Below are 24,965 nucleotides of genomic sequence, written 5' to 3' on the forward strand. Positions count from 1 at the left end.
TTTGTTTCTGCATGCTGTAAATCAGTTCCATTTGTACAATAAGATGTGAGTTTGAAGAGGGAAGTCTAATACCAAGCAAAGGTACTGAAGAACTTCAGAGTTCCTCATTAAGCTCCTTGAGGGAGAAGAAAATCTATAGCAGAGATACAAAAGGCTTCAGTCCTTAAGTCCTAGGAGGTGAGCTCTGTTGAACTATGGAGAAAATTCTTATGCCTTAGAGGTTTCTGTTCTAAGGCTTGTTCCACAGGTACATTGGTGGGGTTTGATGCTTTGTTAGAAATCAGCTGGGCTTTGTGTTCCAGGCAGCACTTTTGTGCAGAGAAGTGTAGAACAACTTCATTACTTTGTTTCTTTCTTCCTTCTTTGAATGTTTCACAGACCATTGCAAACATTCAAGCTTTGTTTTCATTGAATGATTAGTAGATATATTTTTTCCTCTAATTTTTCTTCTATGTTTACTTTGTTCTTGATAACTGTTCCATATATAGTTGCCTTACCAGTTTCCCACATGTACATACGTGACTCATGTAGTCTGTCCTGTTAATTGTGTGGGTCTTTCACACAGCAGCATGAGGAAAAAAAAATCTCTGGAATTTATTAACAAGGTGCAGTAGTTGAAAATTTTCATTCTATCATTTAATGTAATTGTTTTCTGTGGCTTTTGCAAGGAAAAAAAGGTGTCTGGTCCTCCTAGTTTTGGTCTAACAAGTTATCAGTTATCTTTAGTGGTAAGGTCACAGAATTCTATTAACAGATTCATTTTGCAAACTTGATATAAGGGGGGGGGAAACAAAGGTTAATATTTTCCATTGTTCTCTTTAGACTTTCTCTCTTTTTTTTTTTTTTTTCCCTGTTCTTTGCTTATCCTGCATTCCATGCAGAGAAGGAAGTAACTGGTTGATCTTTCTAATTGTGAATGTGGTTTGGGGTTTTTTATTGGGGCAGGGCAATGTTGGGGGTTTTTTTTGTTGGTTTTTTTTTTTTTTTTTTTAATTAAACTTTCCTGCATTACACCAGTTAGTCACAGCAATATAATTTCACACATTATAGTGACCAGTGTAGAAATAACTTTTTTTTTTTTAACCAAATGTCAATCCCCTGCATTTTAGTATTTTTTCTTCCTGTCATTCTTGACCATTTTGCGTAAGTTGTTACCAATAAGGCAGGTGATCTGGACTATGTATAGGAGTGACTGATGGCTAAAGTAGAAGAGACAGAATGGAAGATACTTGCCTTGTAAGTATTTCACATTGTCACATACCTCATGAAAGCTTTGCAGTTAATTAATGTCTTCTTACTGCTGATGTCAATATTGATACACTGCTGGGTTTTTGGTATTTTCATAGAATCATGAAACTGCCTTGTTTGGAAAGGGCCTTCAAGATCATCCAGTTCCAATCCCCCTGCCACAGGCAGGGACACCTTTCACTAGACCAGGTTGTTCAAAGTCCCGTCCAACCTGGCCTTGAACACTTCAGCAGATGGGGCATCCACAACTTCTCTGTGCAACCTATTCCAATGTCTCACCACCCTCACAGTCAAGAATTTCTTTCTAATATCTAATCAAACCCTACCCTCTTTTAATCTGTAGTCTGTGGAAAAAGTGAAAAAATATTACAATATTTGAGTTATGGTCAACTATTATTAGAGGGTTTTGCCAGTTATTGATAGAAGAGAGTTTAGAAGCGCTGTCACATGTGGTGTTGTAACAAGCACTGACAGACTACAGACCAATGGTATCAGGGAAACAAACTACTTATACCTGTTTTGTGTGTTTGTTAACAAAGGGAGCAAGCTGACCCTTGTACCAGCAACCAAGAATGTTCTATCTCCCTTAGCGTAAAGGACATCTAACTCTTCAGAGAGCTGCCTGGATACTGTTTGAATATTAGCCAGTATCACAAAGGTAAAGGGAATCTTGGCAGTACTGAGTAGTTAGCCGCAAGGTTTTCTTTTTTGACATTAGATGCTGCCTGCTTTTCCTCCCAGTGAATTTCCAGATGGTGATGCAAGGTGGATTGAATTGCAGCATGATCAGGTGTGGGAGCACAGACCAAGGAGATTTTACAGATTTGAGGCAGCTAGGAACTATTTATTTCATGTCACTTATGAAATAGTAGCTCTTAGCCAGCACTCTAGTACAGCCACTTAGTAACTAATGTTTGTTGATGGAATAGTCCAAGGGGTTAGGAAAAAAAAGGTGTGTAACACACTCCAAGTGGTGCCTATTTTGTCATTTGGCAGCTTTCTGCCAAGGCTCTCCTACGAGGTGAGCAAAGTCAGATGGTTGATTTTGAGCTAGTAAAAACCGACCAGTGGTATCTCCTGACTCCCTAGAATGGGAAGCACTGTTAAACACAACCCTCTGAGAACAGAAAGCCAAGAGTTATAATGCTTCAAATGTAACTTTTTGTAAATTGGGGGGTAGGGAACTAAGGACATTCTAAGGTTTTGAAAATTATTTTGACCTTTTCAGGGCTGCAGAGAAAGACAGCAGCCCACATTAAGCTGGATGTTTAGAACTAAATAAAGCTACACTCATTTGTACAACTTAGCCTGAATCCATGAGTTTCCTGAACAGTTAATATAGTATTACCAACAAAATATACTTACTCTAAGCAACAAAGTTGCAACTGGATGTAAATAGAGCAACAGTAAGAGGTAGTAGCAGTTTTGAGTAAATACGGATAAAAAGTTCCTAAATGGGAACAAGTATAAGAAATGTAAGCTGCAAACATTATTTCACAGAATCCATTAGAAAAGACTTCTGAGATCATTGAGTCCAAGCTTTGACCAAACATACCTTGTCAACGAGACCATGGCACTGAGTGCCACATCCAGTCATCGCTCAACAACCCTTTCTGTGAAGAAATTTCTCCTGATGTCCGACCTGAACCTTCCCTGGGGCAGCTTGAGGCTGCTGTCTTCTCATCTGGTTGCTTGGAAGAAGAGACCGACTCCTGCCTGGCTACATCCTCCTTTCAGGTAGTTGAAGAGAGCGGTATGGTCACTTTCTCAGGAGAATAAATAGAGATAATGAGAGTGATTCCAGACACTGTTTGGGTGCAGGTGTCTAAGAAGCTGCATAGGGAAAAGGAAATAAGGGATTCAGGTTTCAGCTCATCATGAGGAAAGCCAACCACATGGTGATTGTAAATTTAACCTTTATGTAAAACTGTTTCCTTATCTCCTGCAGTAGTTTTCTTTATTGTTATAAGGTATTAAAGTATTTGAGTGATGCTTTTGTGTGTAATAAAAGGGTATTTTCAGAATTACAAGCAAATTACCAAGTTGATTCTGGTTCACCTGTGTGTTTTGGTTTACATGCTGTACCATGGATACAACACTAAATTGTAGCAGGAGTAAAATTGTAGTAAAGAAAGTGGTTTAAATGGTAGACTGGAGCATTGAAAAATAGTAATCAAAATTGAAACTTTTTCTGGAAATAGATTTGGAAAATATTTAGACTGCACTTTGCTCTATGTTTAAGTAGTAGCTGCCAATAAAAATGAAGACAAACAGAACACTACCTTATTTTTGACAATAGGAGCAGTAACAGATGTATTCAACAGTTTTCAGCTAACATAGAGAAGGCTTATTATGAAACTACAAAAATTTGAGGAGTACAGGATTCTAAAGAAAATGAATGAGTCATAACTAGGGTTGCCAGATCTGTCTGGCCGCAAATGCAGACTGAATAGCACATTGTCTGCAGAGTGCTCTGGATGAAGGACCTGCAGAGTGCCACTGCAGGCAGAGGGGTTGCAGGTGGTACCTCTGTCCTTACTGGACTCTGAACAGAACAGCAACTATGGTGTGCTTCCCAGAACCTGCCAAGTCGGCGGGGCTGGGGATCCAGGGAGCCTGCTGCACTCTGGCTCTGATGTTCTTCTCCTGAACTCAATCAGTGGTTCCAACCGCCTTGTACAGGCACTTAAATAGCCTGATGCTTTGCTGGCAACCTGAAGCCTGCACTGCCCTGGCCAAATGGGACTGGGCAATCTAGTTCATGAAGAAGATTTTCATTAGAAACTAAAATGGAATAGGGAAACATCAGAAATTACTGCAATTGATCGAAGCCTGGAGGGCCAACCCTCCTGTTGCGAAAGTATGAAGGAAACTCTGGCAAGACGCCAAACTGCAACTTAATTGAGCCTGTGACTCATAGGGGGAAGGCTACGTGTACTCTGCCACAGCGATGTGGTCTTGACATTGTGCTTGGCACTGAGTCCCCGCATTGCCCAGGGTACTGATGCATCTCTCACTGTTGCCACAGTGCAGAGAGGCAATGTGCTTAATACTGAGAAGTTCCACTTCAAAGAGCAGTTGGACTTACCTTCTTGTGTCCTTCACTCTTTGATCCCCCATCCCTGGTCTCTTTGTAAGTATCTTGGCAGACCTCCTAATGTTCCATGCCCCTGTGCCAAGTCCCCTGGGAGTCTCAGCCACACCTAACTAAGCTTCAGTGCCCATTCCATGGTCCTTTTCTGGGTTGGCCCAGGGTGGCTAAAAAGGCTGTAGATGAAGTTAAAAACTTTGAAATGGCAGCTGTTATACAAAAATTCCCAAGTTTTGCTGAAAAAAAAATCACATTTGGTATTTACAGGTGCCAGTTAGGAGTTGGCTGGAGCCGGTTTCAATTGCGCAGAGCTAGAGTAAATTTAAAAATAAACTTCTATACCGTGGAGCAGAGCTATTTTTCTGAGGTACGTAGTTCTTAAGGATAGTCTCCAAGAAAACCTATGCCTAAAAGATCACAGAATCATTAAGGTTGGAAAAGACCCTTAAGACCATAAAGGCCAACCTTTGATGGATCATCACCACATCAACTAGACCATGGCACTAAGTGGCATGTCCAGTCATTTCTTGAACACCTCCAGGGATGGTGACTCTACCATTTCCCTGGGCAGTCCATTCCAATGTTTAGCAACCCTTTCCATTATGAACTTCTTCCTGAATTTCACTAAATCTCCTGTGCTGTACTACTGATTTCCAGATATTTTGGATTTACTGTTCCATATTTTATTAACAATTATATAGAAACCTATGAAATATAGGATTGTATTTGGTAGTTTTCTTCTAGCACCAGGGCAATTTTGTGAGAGATTGCACTTCAGATAAACAATTCAGCTGTTGCTAACAGTCATATTTAATTCAGTTAACAATTTCTAAATGTCGAGTGAGTTCTGATTAATGGTTTTTCTTCATTTTCTTGATTTTTTCTGCAACCTCTCCTGCTGACATTTCAATTTAGACATATCATTCCAAACAGGATTTTTTTGTTCGTTTTTACTTATTTCTTTTTCTTTCTTTTTTTTTTTTTTTTTTTTTTTATTCCACCATGGTAATCTCTTGAAGTTTCTCTAGCAAAAACAGATGAAGAAGAAACACTTCACCTTCTACAGTGGTTTTAAATTTTCTAAGCACTATTTTTATACCTTGTTCATCTGTTGGCTTTGCAGACTGGCAGATTTCCTGCTTGTGGTGTGTCTGAAAAAGAATTTATTATTAGCTTTTATGCTTCTTATGATTTGTTTCTCAAACCTTCTTGGCCTGACTTTCTGTTTTTCACATTTAACCTGTCAGAGTTTTTGTTCTTTTCTATTTTCTTTATCTGGCACAACTTCAGCTTCTTGAATTTTGTTATGGAACTATGGACAAAATGGGGACTGATTGATTTGTCAGGCTCTGGCTATGGACTCTGTTATCTGTACAAGTGCCTCCGTTGGAAGAAGGGTCCAGTTCCACTGACTTTTCACATGGCTGCTTGAGGTTCTGGTACCCCACAATTCCCAAATGGATGGGAGCCCTGGGCATGGCTGGGCTGCTTCTGAACGGGGAACTCCTCGTACTGCTCAGCTTCTTCTGCTGTGGCAACCAGTGCAACTCAAAGCAAAGGCCAGCAGATTTAAAACAAAAAAAAGAAACACTCTGTGTTAGAAAATGCATCCTGTTGGAAGATTTTGTATGCTCTGCAACACACACAGCACGACTAGGAGATGGGAGTACAGCCTGCTCAGTGGAGTTTCTACATTTAGCACACTAAATCACTGCCTTACAGCAGCACTTGTTGCTGCAGACCAGTGAATAATGAGTCTGAAAACAAACAGACAACACACATCATGTTTATCACCCAGTTTCATAGCCAGTTCTTATGAAGCATGGTTAGGTCACAAAAGTAAACAGGTAATTTGTGAAACGGTGTAATCCCTGCTGTGGGAATAAGTAAATTAAGTGTAGTAGTTCTTAAACCGACAAAAAGTTTATAAATGTCTTCTGGGGTTAGGAAGCAGTTGAGAAAGTACAGAACAGTCAAAATTATCTCTCTCCTCATAGGGAAACTTTCTGCCACTCCTATATTTGACTAACATATAGCCCCAAAAATCTTAAGGAAAAGACCCAAAAATGTGCCGAGTGTTTTACTGGAAAAAGAAACCAGAAGTCTTTGCTTACATTGTATTCATTCACCTATGAGAGTGAAACATGTTTTTAAAAAGGGAATGTTTTCCACCACTTGGAAGAAGAGAAGCTCTGGAAAAGAGGGTTGATGTCAAATATTGTCTACTCTGGATTCACCACCAGGGTTCTGGCAGGTGCCCTTACAGAAATAGTGCACATACTTGTGAACATTCAAACACCCCTGTTGAGAGATGGCATTTCCACAGACTTGTTTTGGTTTATTCAGAACCTGAAGTGTTTTAATGGAAAACAGAGAATATGCTCAATGCTATGGTGGCTAATCTTTTGGATAAAAACAAAGTGAGTTGCCAAAGCAGACTAAAAAGGAGAAAGGATGCTCAACTAAATCTGAAAATAAAAACCAAAATCAAACCAACCCAGAACACAAAACCCACCTAAAATATAAGTTCTGTGTGATGGAATTGAAGTACCTGGGAGCCGAGGAAGCACAGGCGAAGCTGGTGTTTTACTGGCACTGATGCCCAGCAGCCAGGGAGAGCTGCCAGGGTAACCAGTAAAGGTGAACCAGTGTCTCCAGTCAGCTGCTCTGAGGTGCCACCCAATCCTGCTGTGCCAGATGTGCCCAGTGTGGTGCTTGAGTTAGTAAAGAGCTTGGGAAACTGTGAAAGACACAGCAGTCTTGAGGCATTTTAGCAAAAAATAAATCTGTCCTGAATATTTCTAAGGGAGGTTTTAGTACATACTTCTAACTGTCTGGTCGTAATTGGAGACCAATGGTTTATGTATCCCAGGCACTTGAGAAGACTGAATGTTGGCTTGCTCCAACAGTGAAACAGACTTTAGTCTTGGTCCAGGAGTATGAAGAGTTTTAGGTCTTTATTTATGGAAGGTCATTATTAGCTGAAATTGGCCATAAAGAATTTATGCTTGCTATTAAAAGGGGCTGGTAAACATTTTGTCACAAGATTAAAGAGCATTGTTTTCAACCACATTGTCTAGACCATTTGACAAAAATGCAGGGAAGGCTGCAGCCCAGTTTATGTACATGTCAATCTTATAAAATAAACAAAAACAAACTAAAATATCTGTCTAGTTTCAGGCAAAATGTGAACTGCAGTTACCAGAGGTATGCTGAGTGTCAACAGAAAAACAAGTATAAGTATGAACAGTGGGCTGGGGCACCTTGTTCTTGGATACTCAGAGCAACCAAGGGGGAGAAGGGAGTTCTCAAGTCTATCTTTTGTCTTTAGGTACAGGATTATGTTCCATACACTTTTTACAGGAAAATATTTTAAAAGTACAAATGTCAGTCATCTAAGGATTGAAAACTCAAGAAGAATGTTGCAGGCTGTTGCAAACTAATGCTAATTATAATTATTACTCTCTGCTGGGTGTTGTCACATACACCAAAAATGCTGTGAAAGGCTTTCCTGAGGAAGTTACGCTAATCATTTAGTTTGCTTGTTTACCTTACTTTTATTGGGTTAAAAAAAACCCTGAACAATACTGAAGAATTCTTCCGAGAATATTACTCTTTTTTGCCTCAGGCGTCTTCCTAGACTATCCTAGAAAGTACTACGGCTCGACAGGTGATCATGAACATCACATCTGATCTCACTAAAGGGAATATTCCTGAAATAGTTCGGTCTTACAGTAGATGCAGTTCACTGGGCTATTTAAAACTGTTTCGGTTTTGGTATGTACCTGCTAGATTCTAGCACTGCTCATCTAAAGGGACAATTAACGTGTTTTCAAAGCAATAAAGTGGAGTCAGATACTAGTCCTTGTTTAGAGTTGTTGCATTTCAGAATGGATCCAGTGGTGCCTGGGCTTTCCACTGGTGCCTGGGCTTTCCACTGGTAATTTCTATCCTAAAAGAAGTTGTGCTATTAGAAGCTGGTGTCAGAGTGACCACTGACCTGTAAAGAGAGTAATAGCTATGAGGTGTTTAACCTCAGCTGAAACCAGGACAAAGATGAAGAGTTGGAGTACACCAAGGACTTCAAGTGTTTATTCCATGTGGTTGGGCACTGTGAGTCCACCTGGTACAACACTGAATGGGGCTCAGCGCGTGGCTCTTTGGAAGCAATATCAGCAGTATCCTCTTCCCAACGGAGCCCGTGCCTCAGACAGACAGGTGATACCCTTGTACAGGAGGAGGAATGGGTGCTGTATTGGATCTGTTTTGCATGGATATCCCATGCCGGTGGTAACTGTACCACATTGAGGCAACTGAGCCCCAAGAGATGGCAGCACAACAGGAACTATTACATTTTCTCCTTCCTAAAAATGATATTGTGAGCTGCAGATCAACACACCACAACATCTCTGGGACCCTACATTCCCAGTACATTTTAGTTAGCACTACTGATGTCTTTACAATTACGTATTGTGTTAATTTTCACTGTTAATTCTAGCTTGTGTTATGTTTGGCTAGGAAAGGAAAATATATGTAGGGCTGTGCTTTTGAGCTACTGGCCTGAGCCATCTGGAACAGGTTATTGCATCATTCGTGTTATGAGATGGCAATTATAATTCAGACACTGAATAATCAGCTGATAATCTAAGGTAGTCTTTGAAAAATTATAGGGAACCCTCCCCAAACACCAGGAATTTGCAACTGAGATTCTTTCCTGGGAGGTGGAAGAAATGAGCCCTACTCTTTCTCAGGTGGAATTAGGGTTTGAGACCACATTTCCCGTGTGCTTGGTGTTTGGCAGTAGGATGAGATGTGTGTATGTCAAATCACTGCCTGTCATGTTATATCAGCATGTGACAATATCAAAAGCTTGCTTATTTGGCAGTCTTCAAGAACACTTAGATCAATCTCCACAGTCAGGCAAAAGCTCAACTTGTGAATCTCATGGAGCTTAGATGCTATCAAGACACAGTTGTTTCTGCAAGTGCCCAGCAGTTTTGCTCTGAGTGTTCTACCATTTTTGCTGGTAAAAATATTTGGTTCCATAAAATTTGGTAGGAGCAAAATGAAACTTGGACATGTGGGGCCTTAAAGGGCCAGTTATTGACAGATTCCTTTAATGAATTTAAACCAGTCTGTGTGGCTGGGTAAAAGATGTCTAAGACCTGGCATGTAGAATGACTTTGGGCTCACAGACCTACCACCATACAGACTTGTGTGGTTCGACTCTTCTCACAGTCTGACAGTTGTTGAAGACGTTCAGAGTGGGAGAAATTTAAAAATGACAGGAACATCCAAGAAGGGTGTTTGACTGATGTGGTTCTGGAGAAATGTAAGAACAATATCAGAGTTTAAAAAGGAGATCAAATGTTGTAAAACTTAGAGGATGAGGACTTGTTTCTGTGAGGAAGATTTTCTGTTCAGGTGTGCTGAGTGTAATTAACTCTTCTTAAGTTCCCTGACCTATTTACAACTTTTTTCTTAGCATTTAAAATCTGTCAGATTATGTTCTCCAGTGCTGAGGACTCTTGTTCATCCAATCCTGTGCTTTATCTGCAGGAGCATGGCTCAGTTCATATGTGCAGCTGTCTTATCCAAGGAGAGTAAAGTTATGCAACACTGTTTATGTCCCCCTTATGATTATATATTACACAATTTTCAAAATCCAAGTCTTAATTGGAGATATAGTTTCAACCCTAGCTATACACAAAGCAAACTTTGAAGAACATGATTATTTAACAGAGTCCCATTTTATACTGGGGACTGTTCCACACCTTCTCACAAAGACAAAGGAAATGTCAAGCTCATCTAAATGAAGTAATGGATTTTATAACACAGAGGGATATTTGAGACTACTGAAGTGAGAGCACTGCTAGAGAGGAAGTTTAGCCACCATCATAAGCATAGATGCTGAAGGTGTCAGCACAGGGTGTTGAAAGATGCTTTGAATTGTCCACTTTTATAGGTATCGTGAACAAAAGGGGGTTTATGCCCTACAAATTCCTTCCTTTATGCAACTCTTCATACCAAAGGGAGTTGTGAGAAGGCTGTGGCTGCATCTCATTGTTTTGTGACTGATGGTAGTTACAGAAAGGTACTGCAAAAATTCCATTTAGCTGCAACATCAAATCCTTTTATTTTGGAAAAAAACAGTCACCATGCTGTAAACGAGCCCAGGTTGTGGTTTGGTACACTTCTTATACTCTGGTTTTTATCCACTTCAGCTGTCAGATGGAGACAGGCAAAATCAAAACATTTGTACAGTATTTCTTCTTAAAGGAGCCCCTTAGGTGGTGAGATTTGGATTCACCTCCTGTCTCTGGGGCTGGAGCACCTCTGCCAGTTGGCTGACTGGATCAGAACTCTGAGGCAATTATTTGGGAGCAGACTGGTGCTGCACTCATACAGTGATTCTGGCATGTGTGCAATGATTTTACCATGTGATTGTAGAAAAATTCAGTGGATTAGCAAGTGAAGTATCATCAGATGAAGCAAGCTCTTCATCCACACAGCTGGATGCACAGACCGTTTGCTTTCCTGTAAAGCTGTTTCTCATTGTGTCGGTAGATTTTCACTCTTCTAACATACAGTAAGCACTGCTACTCTTAGGTCTGTTAGCTCTCCAGGTTATTGAGTGTATTGAGAAACTCTGGTGGTATGGAGCAATGAGAATACTCACTGTTAACCATTTGCCACAATGAAAATTTCCCTGGTCTTTGCTTGCTATCCTCTCTTGCCTGTTTTCTGACCCATGGCAAAACTCCTTCCATGCCCAGCAGCTTCTTCAGAAGTCCCTTGTGCAAGTATTTGTTAGGCTTTTGGGAACTTTATTTAAAATAATTAAATTGGTTCTTGTTTGTCTGCAAATGTATAGACACTCTTTGAATAATTCTAGGTGAGTGTTTAATTTTTCATGCAGTGCAAGCGATGCAAGCAAGCCAGAGAGACAAACTGTCAGGAATGGCCCAAAGCCTCTGGTGCTGTCATTTTTGAAAGGTAATTTGGACAATTACAGCCAGTTAACAAGGTACAGAGCTCTTGAGCTTCCCATTGGCTCCAATACAACTTGTGGGGGCTCAGCACCCCTAAAGCAGCTCAGTCTGTGTATCTCAAGCTGGATGTCGATGCTTAGGGGCTAGTTTTATTAATATCTGTTATATCAACTGTACTTCTGTTTCTCAATCTGTTACACAGAGATGTATGATAATAATTTCAGGTTCCTTAGAAATAAAGGGTTTTCTCAAATGGGACACTCAACAGAAATTCAAAGTTAGTTGTTTAATGTCCATGTCTGTGTTTAATTTCAGTGTTCATCTTTGGATCTACTATAATCTTTGCTGCCTCTGATTGCTTACCTTTCACATCTCATAAATGTTCTGCTTGACCTACTAAAGCTCTGCCTGTGGCAGAGTTGCAAAACACCTGAAAAAGTACTTTATTTCCTTCCTCTTCAGTCATAACTGGAGATCTGAAAGTTATGCTTTTCCTAAGAAATACTTCATATCATAAACTGCTCCCTTAAGCATGGGATCAGTTTAAAAAGGGCCAGTGTTTGCAGACAAGCCATTTGTTTTCCTTTGAATGTTTAATTTGTTTATTCCTGTTTTCAAATAATCCCCAAGCAATATAGTTCCTGTAGCTGTGATCATCGTGAATTTGAGTTATTCACCTCCCAGAGGGTCAGACCTTTCATCAGTATGCCATTGGCACAGAGCAGCGAGTGTTGCATATTCATTGTCCAGGACACCAGCTAGAGGGCCTCCAAAAAAGCCTGACTTTTTTTTGTTCTCAGAGCAAGGAAAACAATCCCTTCCCTTCTCCAGTCCCTTGATAAGGGTTTCTGTCCAATAACGGTGCTCTCTGCTCTGAGGCACATTTAACTGTGAAGTTTGCAGCGGGAGAGGCTTTCCTTCAAGCTGTTAGTGTTTTATCCTGGCAGGCTCCTCGAGGTTGTTGTGAGGAGTCTAGCCAGTTGGTGAGCTTTGTAATCTAAACCAGCTGTCCCAGGCTGAGGCCCCCATTTGCATTGTTTAACATACTTAGAAAATGAAGTGTTCATTTTTAACATTCCTCCTCCAATTGGTTTAATGCTGAATTACAGAAGAGAACTAAGCAAAACCAGGTGCTTTCTCTGTATTCTCTCCAGTGTCTGAGGAGGTACAGACGGCTCCCGATCTTCTCCATTACTTGCCATTTCATTCTTTGGACTATAAATGACGGAGGAACTGAAGTGCTAGCAGAGGGTAATGTTTGGAAAACTTTCTAGTTATTCATCAGCACAGACTCTGGGTTTTTTCCACCTTTCCCCAACGGTTTTGGACATGCAAGGATTAAGAAGGTAAGTGGTATGCATGAAACTTCTTTACTTACTGACGGGAAACCTACTTGTGGAAAATAGCTGTGGCGGGGACACATTATGCCAATCCACTTGCTAAAGCCATTTGCAAAGAGACAGGATCTCAATGGTCAGAGGTGGGGAAAGACGATCTGCCTGTTATTAAAGCTGTGCTGTCTCTGACGAGTTCCTTCTTGATCTGTGCTTATACTCTGCGCATCTGTGGGAGTGCTGAACTGCAGCAGCAACGATCCCACTGGCTACAGTGATTGATTGAAGTTAATTAGTTACTATTGCAGAGGTTAATTACTAGTTTAAAATATTTTGCCTGCTGGGCAAGGTACTGTGACCAGCTGCATATAGTGTTGATAGGTTATGCTGCATGTCTGTTATTAATTCTTGAGGGGATTTTAGATCTAAAGTAAATTGAGATCTAAAGCAAATTGAGATCGTGGGTGCCGACAGAACATGTACGAGGCAGTAAGGTCACCCCCCCACCAAGAGGAAAGAATATATCATCTTGTAACAATGGAAACTAAAGACTGTCTAAAAACATTTGAGTTTTGTCTGACTGTTTTGTAGGGGATTTCATTATTGTGCACTGTCCTGCAGCAATGTGCAGCATTGCCCAGTTGCTGGGTATGTCAGCCTTCTGCTATAACCTGTTGTATTCCCTCCCAGTGCTGTTCTTGCTATAGGCCAAGAACAGTCTTTATAGCACACTTTAAAATCTCTTCAAAAAGGTTTGAGGAATCACTAAATTAAGTGCAAGCCTGGGATAAAATTGTAGTTTGAATGCTATACATCAGACTCTGAGGAAAACTCTGTGCAGAATTTGCCTTTCCTTGTCACTCAAAAGTTGCCAACAAGCACAATCTGTCTCCACAGCACTACCATTTTAGGGTTTGTGTTTACTTTTCAGAGCTTGTCTCCATCTCCTCATTTAAAACAAATCTGTTCTAATGTGTCAGTCATTGTGTGTGGTTTTGTCTGATGCATTTGTAGGTCTTGCTCAGCAGCTCAGTTTGCACTGGAAATCAGAGACAGCTCTAAGAGAGAAAGCTGGCAGCTCACATGAGTAGCAGAAGTAAGGCTACCTCAAATATCCGCTGCTTCCTGTACTGGTTTTGTGGGAATGTATTGTATCCAATTGCCATTCAGAATTACAATCCAAGATAAGCAAGGTGTGGGTCTAGTGGTATTGGGAAGTTTTATATAAAGCAGCAGCAAAACACTGAAATCCACAGTACTTAGAAAAAAATAACTTCTGACTGTGCTTTCATGGTTTTCTATCTGTTAGTAAGTATTTGGAGGTGGGAGGTTACTTGACCATAACTTTTATGCTCCAGGTAAGGAGCTCCAAAAATAGCTGTAGGGCTCTGTCAGTGAAGGATCCTCTTCTTTCAGCTGCTGTGGAGAGAGACCCAGTAGGGACCACTAGATGTAAAGATGATACACCTAGGGAAGGCTCCATTGAAGATAACAGCTTCTAGTAGTGGGTGACCTGGCACAGTGTGTCTCCTTCCAGAGCAATTACTCAAGACTGAGTAAAGGTACAGAATCTGGCCCCAAGAAAATGGATTCATCTCAGATAGTCTCCTGGGGATGAAACGCGGTTTAGCGGTTGGAGCAACTGGCTTGGATTCAGGACCTCCTGCGTGACATGTCTGCAGCCCTGCCAACATGTCACACTGTGAGCTTAGGCAGGGCCTTGCTCTGGTTTACCCATCTGTAAAACGTGCACAGTGTGCAAGAAAAGCTTTCATTTTTGCAAAAGAAAGGTGTCAGAGAGGGGCAAAACCTCTTTATTGAATATTGCACACTTGTTCATTTAACAGCTGCTGTTTGGGGTGTCATAAAAATTAGATTAGTCCATAGACATGTACAGTCTGGTTTCAATCCCAGTTGCATAAAACCATAGCACCATCAGAGTCACTGACTCTGAGACTTGTATCTGGCCCACAGTTGTATTACGCCTTCTCCAGAGGCCAAATTCATGTTAGCAAAACTGTGGAATACACTGAAGTGTCACTAGAAATTAATTTGTCCGTGTATATTTAATTCTATGTAATGAGCCTGGATATCAGAAGATTTTCAGCCATTTTTTATGTACATTACAGGATACTGACTGCTTTCACACTGGCTGTCTGCCTTTCAAGCCTTGGAAAAGCACAGGTGAGAGGTGCACGCAGAGATGTATGTACTGTTTTGTACTGAATTGCTATATGGCATGCAACTTAACTGGCTAGCAGGTGGTAGGAAGCTCTGTGGTCTGGGGTTTACATGAAAAGGAAGTTGTGTGGTCTAGGGGTTTAGAGGGGAGAACTTGGAGCCAGCAGGATTCTGGAGTTCAACATGGATTGAGCTTACTGACTCGTCCTTGCCAGCTCAGCAAAATATCCCTGCAGAAACCTGGACCTCACCAAAAACCTGATTCTGCCTCTAAACTGAACACTTCTGGAACAGAAAATAAGAAAAACTATCTCATGAGACCAGAGACCACTCAGTTCTATTGTGAGAAACATCCACACTTGGAAAATTCATTCATATAAATACACATTTTCTGTGTACAGCAGGTTCATGTCTTAAGACCATTTAATTTTGGACTGTGATCCTGAATGACTGTATCCCAGTTTTCATTTTCACTTATGCCCAAACCCATTTATGTTCAAGAGGGGGGTTGGAAATAAAGCACTCCAGTTCTCGAAACAGCAGAATCATTAGTTCTTTGTGTGCTTGGGCTCCAAGTAACTTTAAATCAGGAAAAACTGTTCCTAAAGGCATGCTGTTTAGATTTCTAGTTGATAGTCCAGATATATTCAGTCTCCAGAGCTGTGTTTCTAAATGCCTTCACCAAAAGTCCCTGAAATGTAGTTGTTTTTCTTCTATTACATTGAAAATTTCCTGCACATGGCATGCTTATTGATATTTTTGTGAATATTGGATCTGTATGGGAAATGCTTTTCATGCCCCTGGAGAATTTTTGAGATGTCTTTAAGGGTTTGTTTTTATAATTTAAAAAATATTGTTTACATTATAATTTTTATAAAAACATCTTGTAACATAAATTGATTTTTGAAGTTGCTTTGAAAAAACAACTTGAAGTTGAAATTAAAGCAATGAGTTATTTCTGAAGATACTGAAACGGTACTTTTGACAATACTGGAATCTTTTCTAGAATAAAGTTCTAGAAAGTTGTTGAAACCAGTTCTACGGTAGTTCAGTGTTTCTGAATCATCATTTATTGTCTGGAACAAAATAATTTTGTTAAAAACTATCTCAGCTTTTCTGGCTAACCTAGGTGTAGTGTATGTACCACACTCAAAAAGGGGAACAAAAGGTAGAGTACACACATTCTTTAAAACATGAGGGTGATTATACATTCTCCCATTAGAATATCTTGGTTTTCCACAACATGATACCAAAACGTCTTGGATTGCCAAAATAAATAAAGGCAGAATTCCTCCGTATTTGTCTGACACTTCTAGCAGTGGTTTTGTGCATTCATATGTGCAAGTGGCAGGTGCAGTCCAAACAGTGCCATGTGTTTCACTTCATGTCCTGTCTCTAGGTCCTGCAATGACCCACTTCCACTGACTCACCCCTCTAACCCTTTGTCCCCCATCTACAACTTACTACTTTTCCAAACATCAACTAAGTACTTTATTCTTCCACTCATTTCTTCCATAAAGTCCAAGAATAAGTGTCTTTATCATTAAGAAACAACAAAAAAGGAAGAATCTTGAACACACTCCATCCCTCTACCCTCTGGTTGTTTCAGTGGTTCCTGTTTCCTGGATATTTCTTGTTTACACTCCTTAGTACAACCTATTTACTGGAAGATCCTGTTCTTGTGTCAATTGCTGAATAGCTGGAGGCCCATTCAAAATCTAGGAAGAGCAGGGAATAATTTTAACAGGCTTTGAAACCATCATCACCAGGACTTTCACCGGTTTAGAAATGCTGAGGTCACTGAGGAGGTGCTGAAGACTCAAGGCTGCAGCCCTAATAATGACCAGCACCACAGAATAGGAAGGGACAAGGCTTCCAGTAACAGTGAATGCCTAGAATGTCTTGTCTACAGATTTATCCTCTAAAAATTACAAGGTTTGGTGGAAAGGAAGAGCCTTATTTTTATTTGTTACATTTCAACTGTGGCTACAGATCAGTCAATGGCTAACGTGTCGTGTGCTGAATGGGCTGTCTGGGGAGCTTTAGAGCCTGTGAGAGACGTAGCAAGTACCTTTGAGATGAACCCCCCTGCTCTGGCAAAAACAAGACCCCAAACTAGAAGACTGCAATTCTGTGCTAACAACTCATAACACATTGCGCATTGGTGAGCCTTGGGCAGAGGAACAGCCTGACACTGCCACCACCTAAAGGTGCCACTCCTGGGCTAAGGGGCTGGAACACATGCTGAGGCCTCAGGTTCATGCTTTGCTGCCTGTCCTCTGGGGAAGGGACTTTATTTTGATGTACAGCATCATGCTGAACAATTGTACTAATTATAATAATCCAGATGAGCATTTGATTCTGCAAACCTCTCATTTCACAGTCACTGAGTGTCCTTTTTTCTCTCATTTTAGCAGCAATGCACTAATGGGTTTGACCTGGACCGTGCCTCTGGGCAATGCTTAGGTAGGACTTTCATTAAATCAATACATTTAAATTTGGGTTCAGAAATTCTGAATTTATTGAGTTAACATTGTGCTGCTCTTACTATGTTTTAGTTGAAAAGTTCTTACTGTGTGACAAATATGTGTGTTTGTATACATGTACATACAACAAATATGTGTATATATAAATATGTGTGTGTGTGTCTTTACATATCACTGATCTTTGACATTGTTGAGATACTAACAGGCTGTCAGGGCTACTCAAACAACAGTGATGCATTCTGATAAAGAGCTCAGTCTAGTTGCCAAAGGACGAGGATACTCTCCTTCTCTTTCTCCTTCAAAGTCAGGATTTATTGTCTTTGGTGCCTGTCTCCACCTGCAGGCTCAGAGAAGTCTTCCATTCTCAGCACTGAAACCAAGTAAACTGAGTTGAGGTAGTGTAAGGAAATCTGCTCTTTGCCCAATAGCATCTTTTTATCAATGGCGTTCAGTCTCCTGGCCAGCATCTTCTACATGCAATAAAGTCATTCAAACAGAAAGGGAAAAACCTGCAGCAGATTGTTTGCCCTGCCATAGCCTACTGCTTCTGTGGCCCAAGAACCAGGGGAATGCTCAGTTTGGCTAAACCAGTTGTATCTTTCTAAATTTAATTCAGCAACATTCTCAGCCAAAGCAAGAAAGAGGCCTGAACTTTGTCCCCAGATCTGAACATCCCTAACTTTTTCTGTGGGAGGGAAGTCGAGACTTCTAAAGCAGCATGCAAATTTCACAGCTGGGCAGACAAACCACCAGTTTCTGAAATCCTGATCTGCATGTTGTGGTTTGGACAGACTCTCTAGCAGGAAGAGGCAGTAGCATGCTGCAGACATGTGTAAATCAGTGTTCAAACCAAACTTCTATGGAATAGCAAAGCAGTCCTTGTCCTCTCCCTCTATCCTCTAATAGTGAAATAAAACAAGTAGATCACAGGATATGTTGAATATATGGGATGCTTCCTGTTTTAGTACAATCTAACTTCAAAGTGAGGCTCCACAAAGAAGGATTAGCCTTTTTGATGGAGAATATAAATTTTTTTTGCACCGTTTTGCAAAAAACACGTTAACTATTTTTTTAACGGGTCCCATTAAGGAGCAATCACTCTTTTAACTTTTGCAATTTCGTTCCAGATATTGATGAATGTCGGACTATTCCTGAGGCCTGCAGAGGAGACATGGTGTGTGTCAACCAGAATGGTGGCTATTTATGTGTCCCCCGAACAAACCCAGTGTATCGATCACCGTATCTGAGTCCTTATTCCAATGTTTATCCACCGCCCCCAGCACCAGGCCCTGTTCCTAACTACCCTACAGTTACAAGACCTCTGATTTGCCGATTTGGTTTCCAGTTGGATGAAAACAATCAGTGTGCTGGTAAGTAGTAGAAATCTTCCTTCTATATTTTCATTTATATTAAAGCTTGTCTGCCATTGCAGAAACGATTGTCTTGCAGTTGTCCTTCAGTTATTGCAGCAGTCAAGCCCAGCATTTTGAAGTACAATTTTCTTTTTAGGATATGAGCTGTATATTTCATATCAGCATTATTCAATGCAAACTAAGATATGATTCAATCCTATTATTTAATCAGGAAAGCCACTTTCATGAAAGAAGTAATGGTTTTATGAAATAAACAACCACCTGATGGCAGGTGATTTGTCAGTACATCAAAAGCATGCCTTTTATGCTTATGATTCTGCCCATGAGAGAGAAAGTGGCCTTTCATTTGAAGTGTTAGGTGGGGCCTGGGGAAACTTGGCTGTATGTGAGCTGGCCTTTGACAAGAAAAAAAAGCCCAAACCAGAGATTTTTTTCTCTTTCAACAGAGATTTTTGCCTCTTTAGACTAAGAAACAGCACTTACTTCAAAACTGCTGCAGAAAAACTCAAGAGCTAAAACTAACTTGTCTTTTGGGCTTATTCTGCCCTATTGTCTGAAATTTCTGGCAGGACTTGGTCGCAGATGATGTACTTTGTTTGTTTCCCTACTGAAGAGGCCACAAGAGCTTCCCCCACAGGACCACAGGAGCTCTGAAAGTCTAGAGTTAAATTCAGCTACACTGGGACACATTTTGAATCCCTGTCCTTTCCAAAGTGGGAAAAATGTATTTTCTAACCAGCACTCATAGTAATACTGACTGGAAAAATTAAAAATAAAATTAAAAAAAAAAAAAAAGAAAAGAAAAGAAAAGAAGAAATTATAAAACTGGGTGGGGGGGGGTGTTTGAGGAGTTTTTAAATCCTGGGATAACTGGAGAGTTTGCTGTAAAAATAAGAATTTTTACTATCTGGTCCTTTGAAAATTGCCTCTAGTCTTTTTCATCTTAGCAAATTGATCAACCTGTTACTTTATCTACTGCTTTGTAGATTTTCAGGAGTGTTTTCATTTTGCTCACTTTGCTCTAGATGATTCAGGAAATGGGGTCGTTAGTAGAGAAGAAGTGCTGAAATGAAAGTGGAAATGAAACCTCTGAATTATATGGTCTGGTCTGCTCCATGCAAACCAGAATAATCAAAACAGGTAGATTTAGGAAACTTTTACAGTGAACTTTCCAGCCTCCAAAGGGCACATATGTTCCTATCCATGCTGGCAGAAATGGGAGGACTAATACTTTTTTCAGTCAGGGCCGTTTGCTTCTGTCATTTTACTTTTCAAATATGTGGGATTTAATTGTAAAGAAAGTTTGGTGATGAGAAACATTAATAAGAATGCATGGGAAAGGACAGGCTGCCATTTGAGTACCACAGCAAGCTGGGAGCAGTTTTTGAAAGTCCGCATCAGATTTGAATTTGGGCAGATGATGTGCTAAAGGAAGAAAAACAAAACTAAAAGAAAACAAGACCTGTCAGGGGTCTCTGCTGGGGTTAGATTTCATTCTTTACTTAGTGAAATTCTCTGAAGACATTCACTGTCTTGATGCAGTATTTATTGTTGTATCTGTGTGCCCAGGATGGAAAGTGTGGTCACCAAAGGGAGTGATTCAGTCCATGTCTCACTGTGGTGATGGTAGAAAGGCCTGATCCCATTTCCAGGATTCCTGGAGCAGTTATCAGGGTTATGTGCAGTTCCATGCTTGAAGTCCTTGGAGGCAAAACACCAGGGAACCTTGACAGGGTCCTCAGGAACAACCAAAATTTTACCTAGGTCATCCAAGAAAGTCTGAACCAAGGAATCATGGCATCTGTAAGCCAAATATAAGCATCACTCATGTTAATGGTTTTTCAGTTGCTCTGTGCTTACCTCCTTGTCCATCTTCAGCATGCTCTTAGGATACAAAGCACTTCAAGGGCTAATTTTGTGGTGGAATGGTTGAAAAGAGTGAACTAGAAGTTATTTTGCCCAGTAGCTGAGCCACTATGTAACTTACAGGTTTGCTATGTTGGTGTTCAGACACTACCCTCCAGCACCTTCTTTCCAAATGAAATTAGTCACAGGTATTTCCATTAGAGATGATGAGATTTTCTGCTACTGACTGCAGGGGAACCAGTTATTCTCATGAAATTGTGTCTGAGCAATCTGCAGATTTTAACAGAGTACACATTTTTGTCTGGTCAGATATTGGGTTATAGATCATAGTCACATTTTACTGCTAGGACAACAGAAATCTTTACTTTTGCCTTAAATTTCAGTCAAAACAGCTTATTAAATACAGGAAGCTTTTCTGGGAGATTGGGAGATTTGCAGCCTCCACTTTGAAGCACTGAGGTTGTTCAAGAGACTTCCAAAGTGAAACAGGACAAGAATTTGATCTGAAAGCTGTGTGAGTTTGTACTAGTTTGAAAACAAACCAGTGGGAGGCACCAAGTCAGAATAACAAGTTAATGGAAATTAAAGAAAAGGAAAAAAAGTAAAAGAAAACACTGGTTCAAACTGACAGAGTCAAGATACAACCTGAGTCCCTGTTAGGCAGGGTGGTGGTAGCAGTCTGGTAGAATGGTGGCTGCAGTCCTCTGAAGCAGTGATCCTGTAGTAAAAGGGTCTGCTCTTCCTCAGAAAGTCCAGTGGTAGCTGTGTAGCTCCTGTCCTCTGGAAATCCAGTGGAAAGGGTTGTCTCTGGTGTTCAGAGTCCCAGATTATATCCATGATGGGATGCTTAGTTCCTCCCTCTGGGTGGAGCATCTCACAATGGGGTAATGAGTCATGAGGCCAAGTGTTGATTAGGCTCATTAACAGAAGATAGTCCGGAGAGAGTTATCTCTGAGTCAGGTGGCAGGACAATGATGGGCCATTAACAGCAAGATAGTCTGGGGGGAGGAGGCAAAGAAACACTGCCCCACCTGATTTCAACAGCTCATGAGGATGGTAATAGAATACACTGCAACCCAGGACAGAGTTCTAACAAGATCCTTCTTTTACTTTTTTCTACCTCTCCACAAAATGTAGGGAGGCTGCAAGAAGGTCGCTCTGTCCCCATCTGGCACCTGGCCTGCTTGCCGAGGCCCCACATTCCTTGGCTCTCAAGGGAACGTGCACCCCTGGTTGTTCACATAACATTTCCTCTCATGGGGCTGCTATGTTTCAACGCAGCAAAAAAAATAATCCATTCTTCTCCCTTACAAGCTTTTTGGCCTCATCCTTTCTGGCCTGGTCATAGGCAGTGGTTAGGTGTCCACAATCCTTCCCTATCCTGGTCACCACTCAGTCTTGCCAAGACTCTTTCATCTCCAGATTTTGTCCTTTGTGAAAGGACTTTCCTGGCTCAAGTGCCTGTCAAAGACACCTGTCAGTGACAACTCTGCCCACTCCAGTGTCCTCTGTGGGCTGCAGAAGTACCCATAGCCATTTGTGGTAGCAGACAGAGAAAGCGTTTAATGATAATTACTTCTCAAGTCTTCTGTGGGTTTAATTCCTAATACATGGTATTTCTTACCCCTGGAGTTGTTGAGTGCTTTGTATTTTGTATGTGTAAGTGTTCTGTGTTTTCAACAGCACAAAGTTTTTGTAAATCATTCCAAAGCAGGTTGGGAATGATTTATAACCACAATTAATGCTGGAATAAAAGACCACATACAGAAAAAAAGCAAAGAACATCTAGTGCAAGAGCACTATTTGAACTGTTAGTCTTCTAACATTACTTCTCTATAAATACAGAAGGGGTTAGTCATAATAATGACTTTTTGCCCAAGGAACTTGGTCTAGTAACTGTTGGCTCCAGTTTACTGGAGTGAGGGCCTGTGTTCTTGCATTATACATTCATAAGCTGAGAGCTCTTTCCAGTTTCCTTTCACTCCACCTTGCTGTTTCCTGATTTACAATGATCTTCAAAACATGCCTCAAACACAGATCCTTCTGGGCATTGTGGAAAGAACAGTAGTGGGTTGGCTCTTATTATTGCTTTCCCTCCAATTAATGCAAACTCACAATGTGGGGAGATGATGGGGTTGGAGAGGGTTGAATAGAGATCAGAGAAAGCAGACCTCAAAGACAGAGAGGTAGATGTTAGGAAAAGTACAAGCACAAGGCAAGATGAGTATGACCTAGAGACAAAGAGAAGGGAGGAGGACAGAGGAGGTGATTATAAAAAATACCCAGCATAATTGTTATTTTTAAAGCAAAAATTAAAAAGAAAAAGGGAATGGAAGGATGCTGTCTCCAAGTATAAGAGAGAGTTGTTTTTCATGCCCCATTTGTGCAGTAGTCATTGCTTCAGCTTTCCTCATTTCTCAAAGATTGTCAGGACCTCCTACATTCCCCACCTATGGGTCCCCAGTCCTACATTTGTGGAGTGAAACTCCTTTCTTCAAAAGATTACCTTTGCACAGATGGGTTTTAGATCGTTTATATTACAAGCATACCTAAAACCCACATCCAAGCCTGCAATTGTACTGCCCTGCCTTGTGCACAACCTCATTAAGAGCAGCCTATGTCTAGATGAGTTTTCAAGCAAAATGAAGGAACCAGATGTGCCTGTGTGGGGAAAGGAGAGGGAAATTAAGAGACAGAGAAATGAAAGGAAGTGCCCAGGTCTTGCATCAGGCTCATGGCTGTGCTGGGATAGAGCCCAGAGTTCCTTATCCAATGGCTTAGCCACCAAGCCAGGCTGCCTCCTCCTAATGACTTTCCTAGTGACCTCTCTGGGCATATAGAAACAGGAGGAAGAAAAGTAGGGAAATGCAGCAAGGATATTATGCCTTAGAGTTTGTACAAAGGAAAAACAAATGAAGTCCACTCCTGCCATTGCCTTTTTTAACCCTATTTTGTTCAGCTCTCTGTCTTTCCCTTTTCCTCTTGTCTGTCAGACAATCTCTTTTGCTGTTCCAGAGGGCCAGTTCCTGAAGGCTATGCATGATCCCCGTTAGGGAATGACTGCCATCATGTCCAAATTAACCAGAAAAAGAACGAAAGATTGCATGAGAACAGGTTCTGCAAGAGGCTGAGCTCAGACTTCTGAAAGTATATGTAAATGTTGACAGCTCCTGATTAAATTAAGGGCCATGATATGTAACCTTTACTCGTAGTATGGTTTTCCTGATGGGCTTTGTATGAGGAAACATGAATTGAGACCTCATCCTGCCATAGCAACAGAAAAGTTGCCTCTGAAGCATCTCAAGAGGTTATCGTTGGTGGCTAAGGCTTGGTTTGGAGGAGTTTGTGTTCAGTTCCTGGCTTTGCCATAGATAAGTGTGCCATTCCTGGAGTCACCATCACTGGAAGTGTTCAAGAAACACCTGGACATAGTCTAGGGGACAATGTAGTCAAAGGTTGGACTTGATGGTCTCAGAGATCTTTTCCAGCCCAAGTGATTCTATGATTCTGGGCTGGGTATTTTGGGGCTAAAATGAAATAATAATTCATTCTCAGGATTATACCAAGGAAAATTTCACAAGGGGATGACAGGTGTTGAGGTGACTTCCAGACAAGTATCATGTAAAGATACACAGACAGGATAGAAAGGTTCAGTTTAATAATCCTACAACAGTGAAGCTCAAGGTGACACATGTGGAACTCAGTTATTTCCCCAGTTGTCCTGATTCCAGCCAGGATGGGGTTCATTTTTTGCAGTAGCCAGGAGGGAGTATGGCCAGGACCTGGAGGTTATTCTGTAGCCCCTCATGTCATTGCCAGGGGCAGGCAGAGGGATTCGGTCTTCCAGGGAGAAGGAGTTCCTTCCACCTGAGAAAATTCATCCAGGGTGGTTTATTGCTGAAGGCTGCAGTGAGCATTTTTGCATGTGAATCACTCTCTCTTTTGTACACTTTTATCATTAATATTGTTGCTGTTACTGTTCATTTTCTTATCTCATTGCTGTTTCCAGTAAATTTTTCTTATCTCAACCTATGATGCCTTTCATGCCTCCATTAGGAGTGGGGGAGGAGGAGCAGCTTGTGGGTTTTTTTGTGGGAGAACTAAATTGGAGAGTACCATTCCTAAGCCACAACAGCAGTGCACTAGCCTGGCTGGAATTCAGGGACCACTTTTGTCTGTATTTCTGCATGGATCAGAGGAGAGGGGAAGTCCAAGGCCTTTACCCATATCTCCAACGTGCTTCAGGAATATCTGTGCTACAAAAGCTTTCAGCAGCTATTCAATCCTGCAGTTTTTCAATTATCTTCTACTTATGCTGTACCTGTTTCATGTTTTAGCACAATTCAAGATGGTTTATCCTTGATTATTTAACATAATGAGACTAGACAAGCCAG

The 24,965-nt window shown here is 40.9% G+C and overlaps 1 protein-coding gene across 2 annotated transcripts in view; it reads left to right on the forward strand.

Moving 5' to 3' along the window:
* Positions 1-12,196: 12,196 nt before the first annotated feature.
* FBLN5 (fibulin 5) overlaps positions 12,197-24,965 on the forward strand; it is a 48,606-nt gene continuing 35,837 nt past the window's right edge. The window contains exons 1-4 of one of the 2 annotated variants that reach the window (XM_048307964.1): positions 12,197-12,677; positions 14,795-14,849; positions 17,261-17,312; positions 18,460-18,702. In XM_048307964.1, coding sequence (XP_048163921.1) covers positions 12,586-12,677; positions 14,795-14,849; positions 17,261-17,312; positions 18,460-18,702 — 442 coding nt within the window. In that variant the 5' untranslated portion in view covers positions 12,197-12,585. The remainder of the gene's footprint in view (positions 12,678-14,794; positions 14,850-17,260; positions 17,313-18,459; positions 18,703-24,965) is intronic. The other variant, XM_048307965.1, reaches the window with a different exon arrangement.

Source organism: Corvus hawaiiensis, chromosome 6, assembly GCF_020740725.1.
Source record: "Corvus hawaiiensis isolate bCorHaw1 chromosome 6, bCorHaw1.pri.cur, whole genome shotgun sequence".
Lineage (NCBI taxonomy): Eukaryota > Metazoa > Chordata > Aves > Passeriformes > Corvidae > Corvus > Corvus hawaiiensis.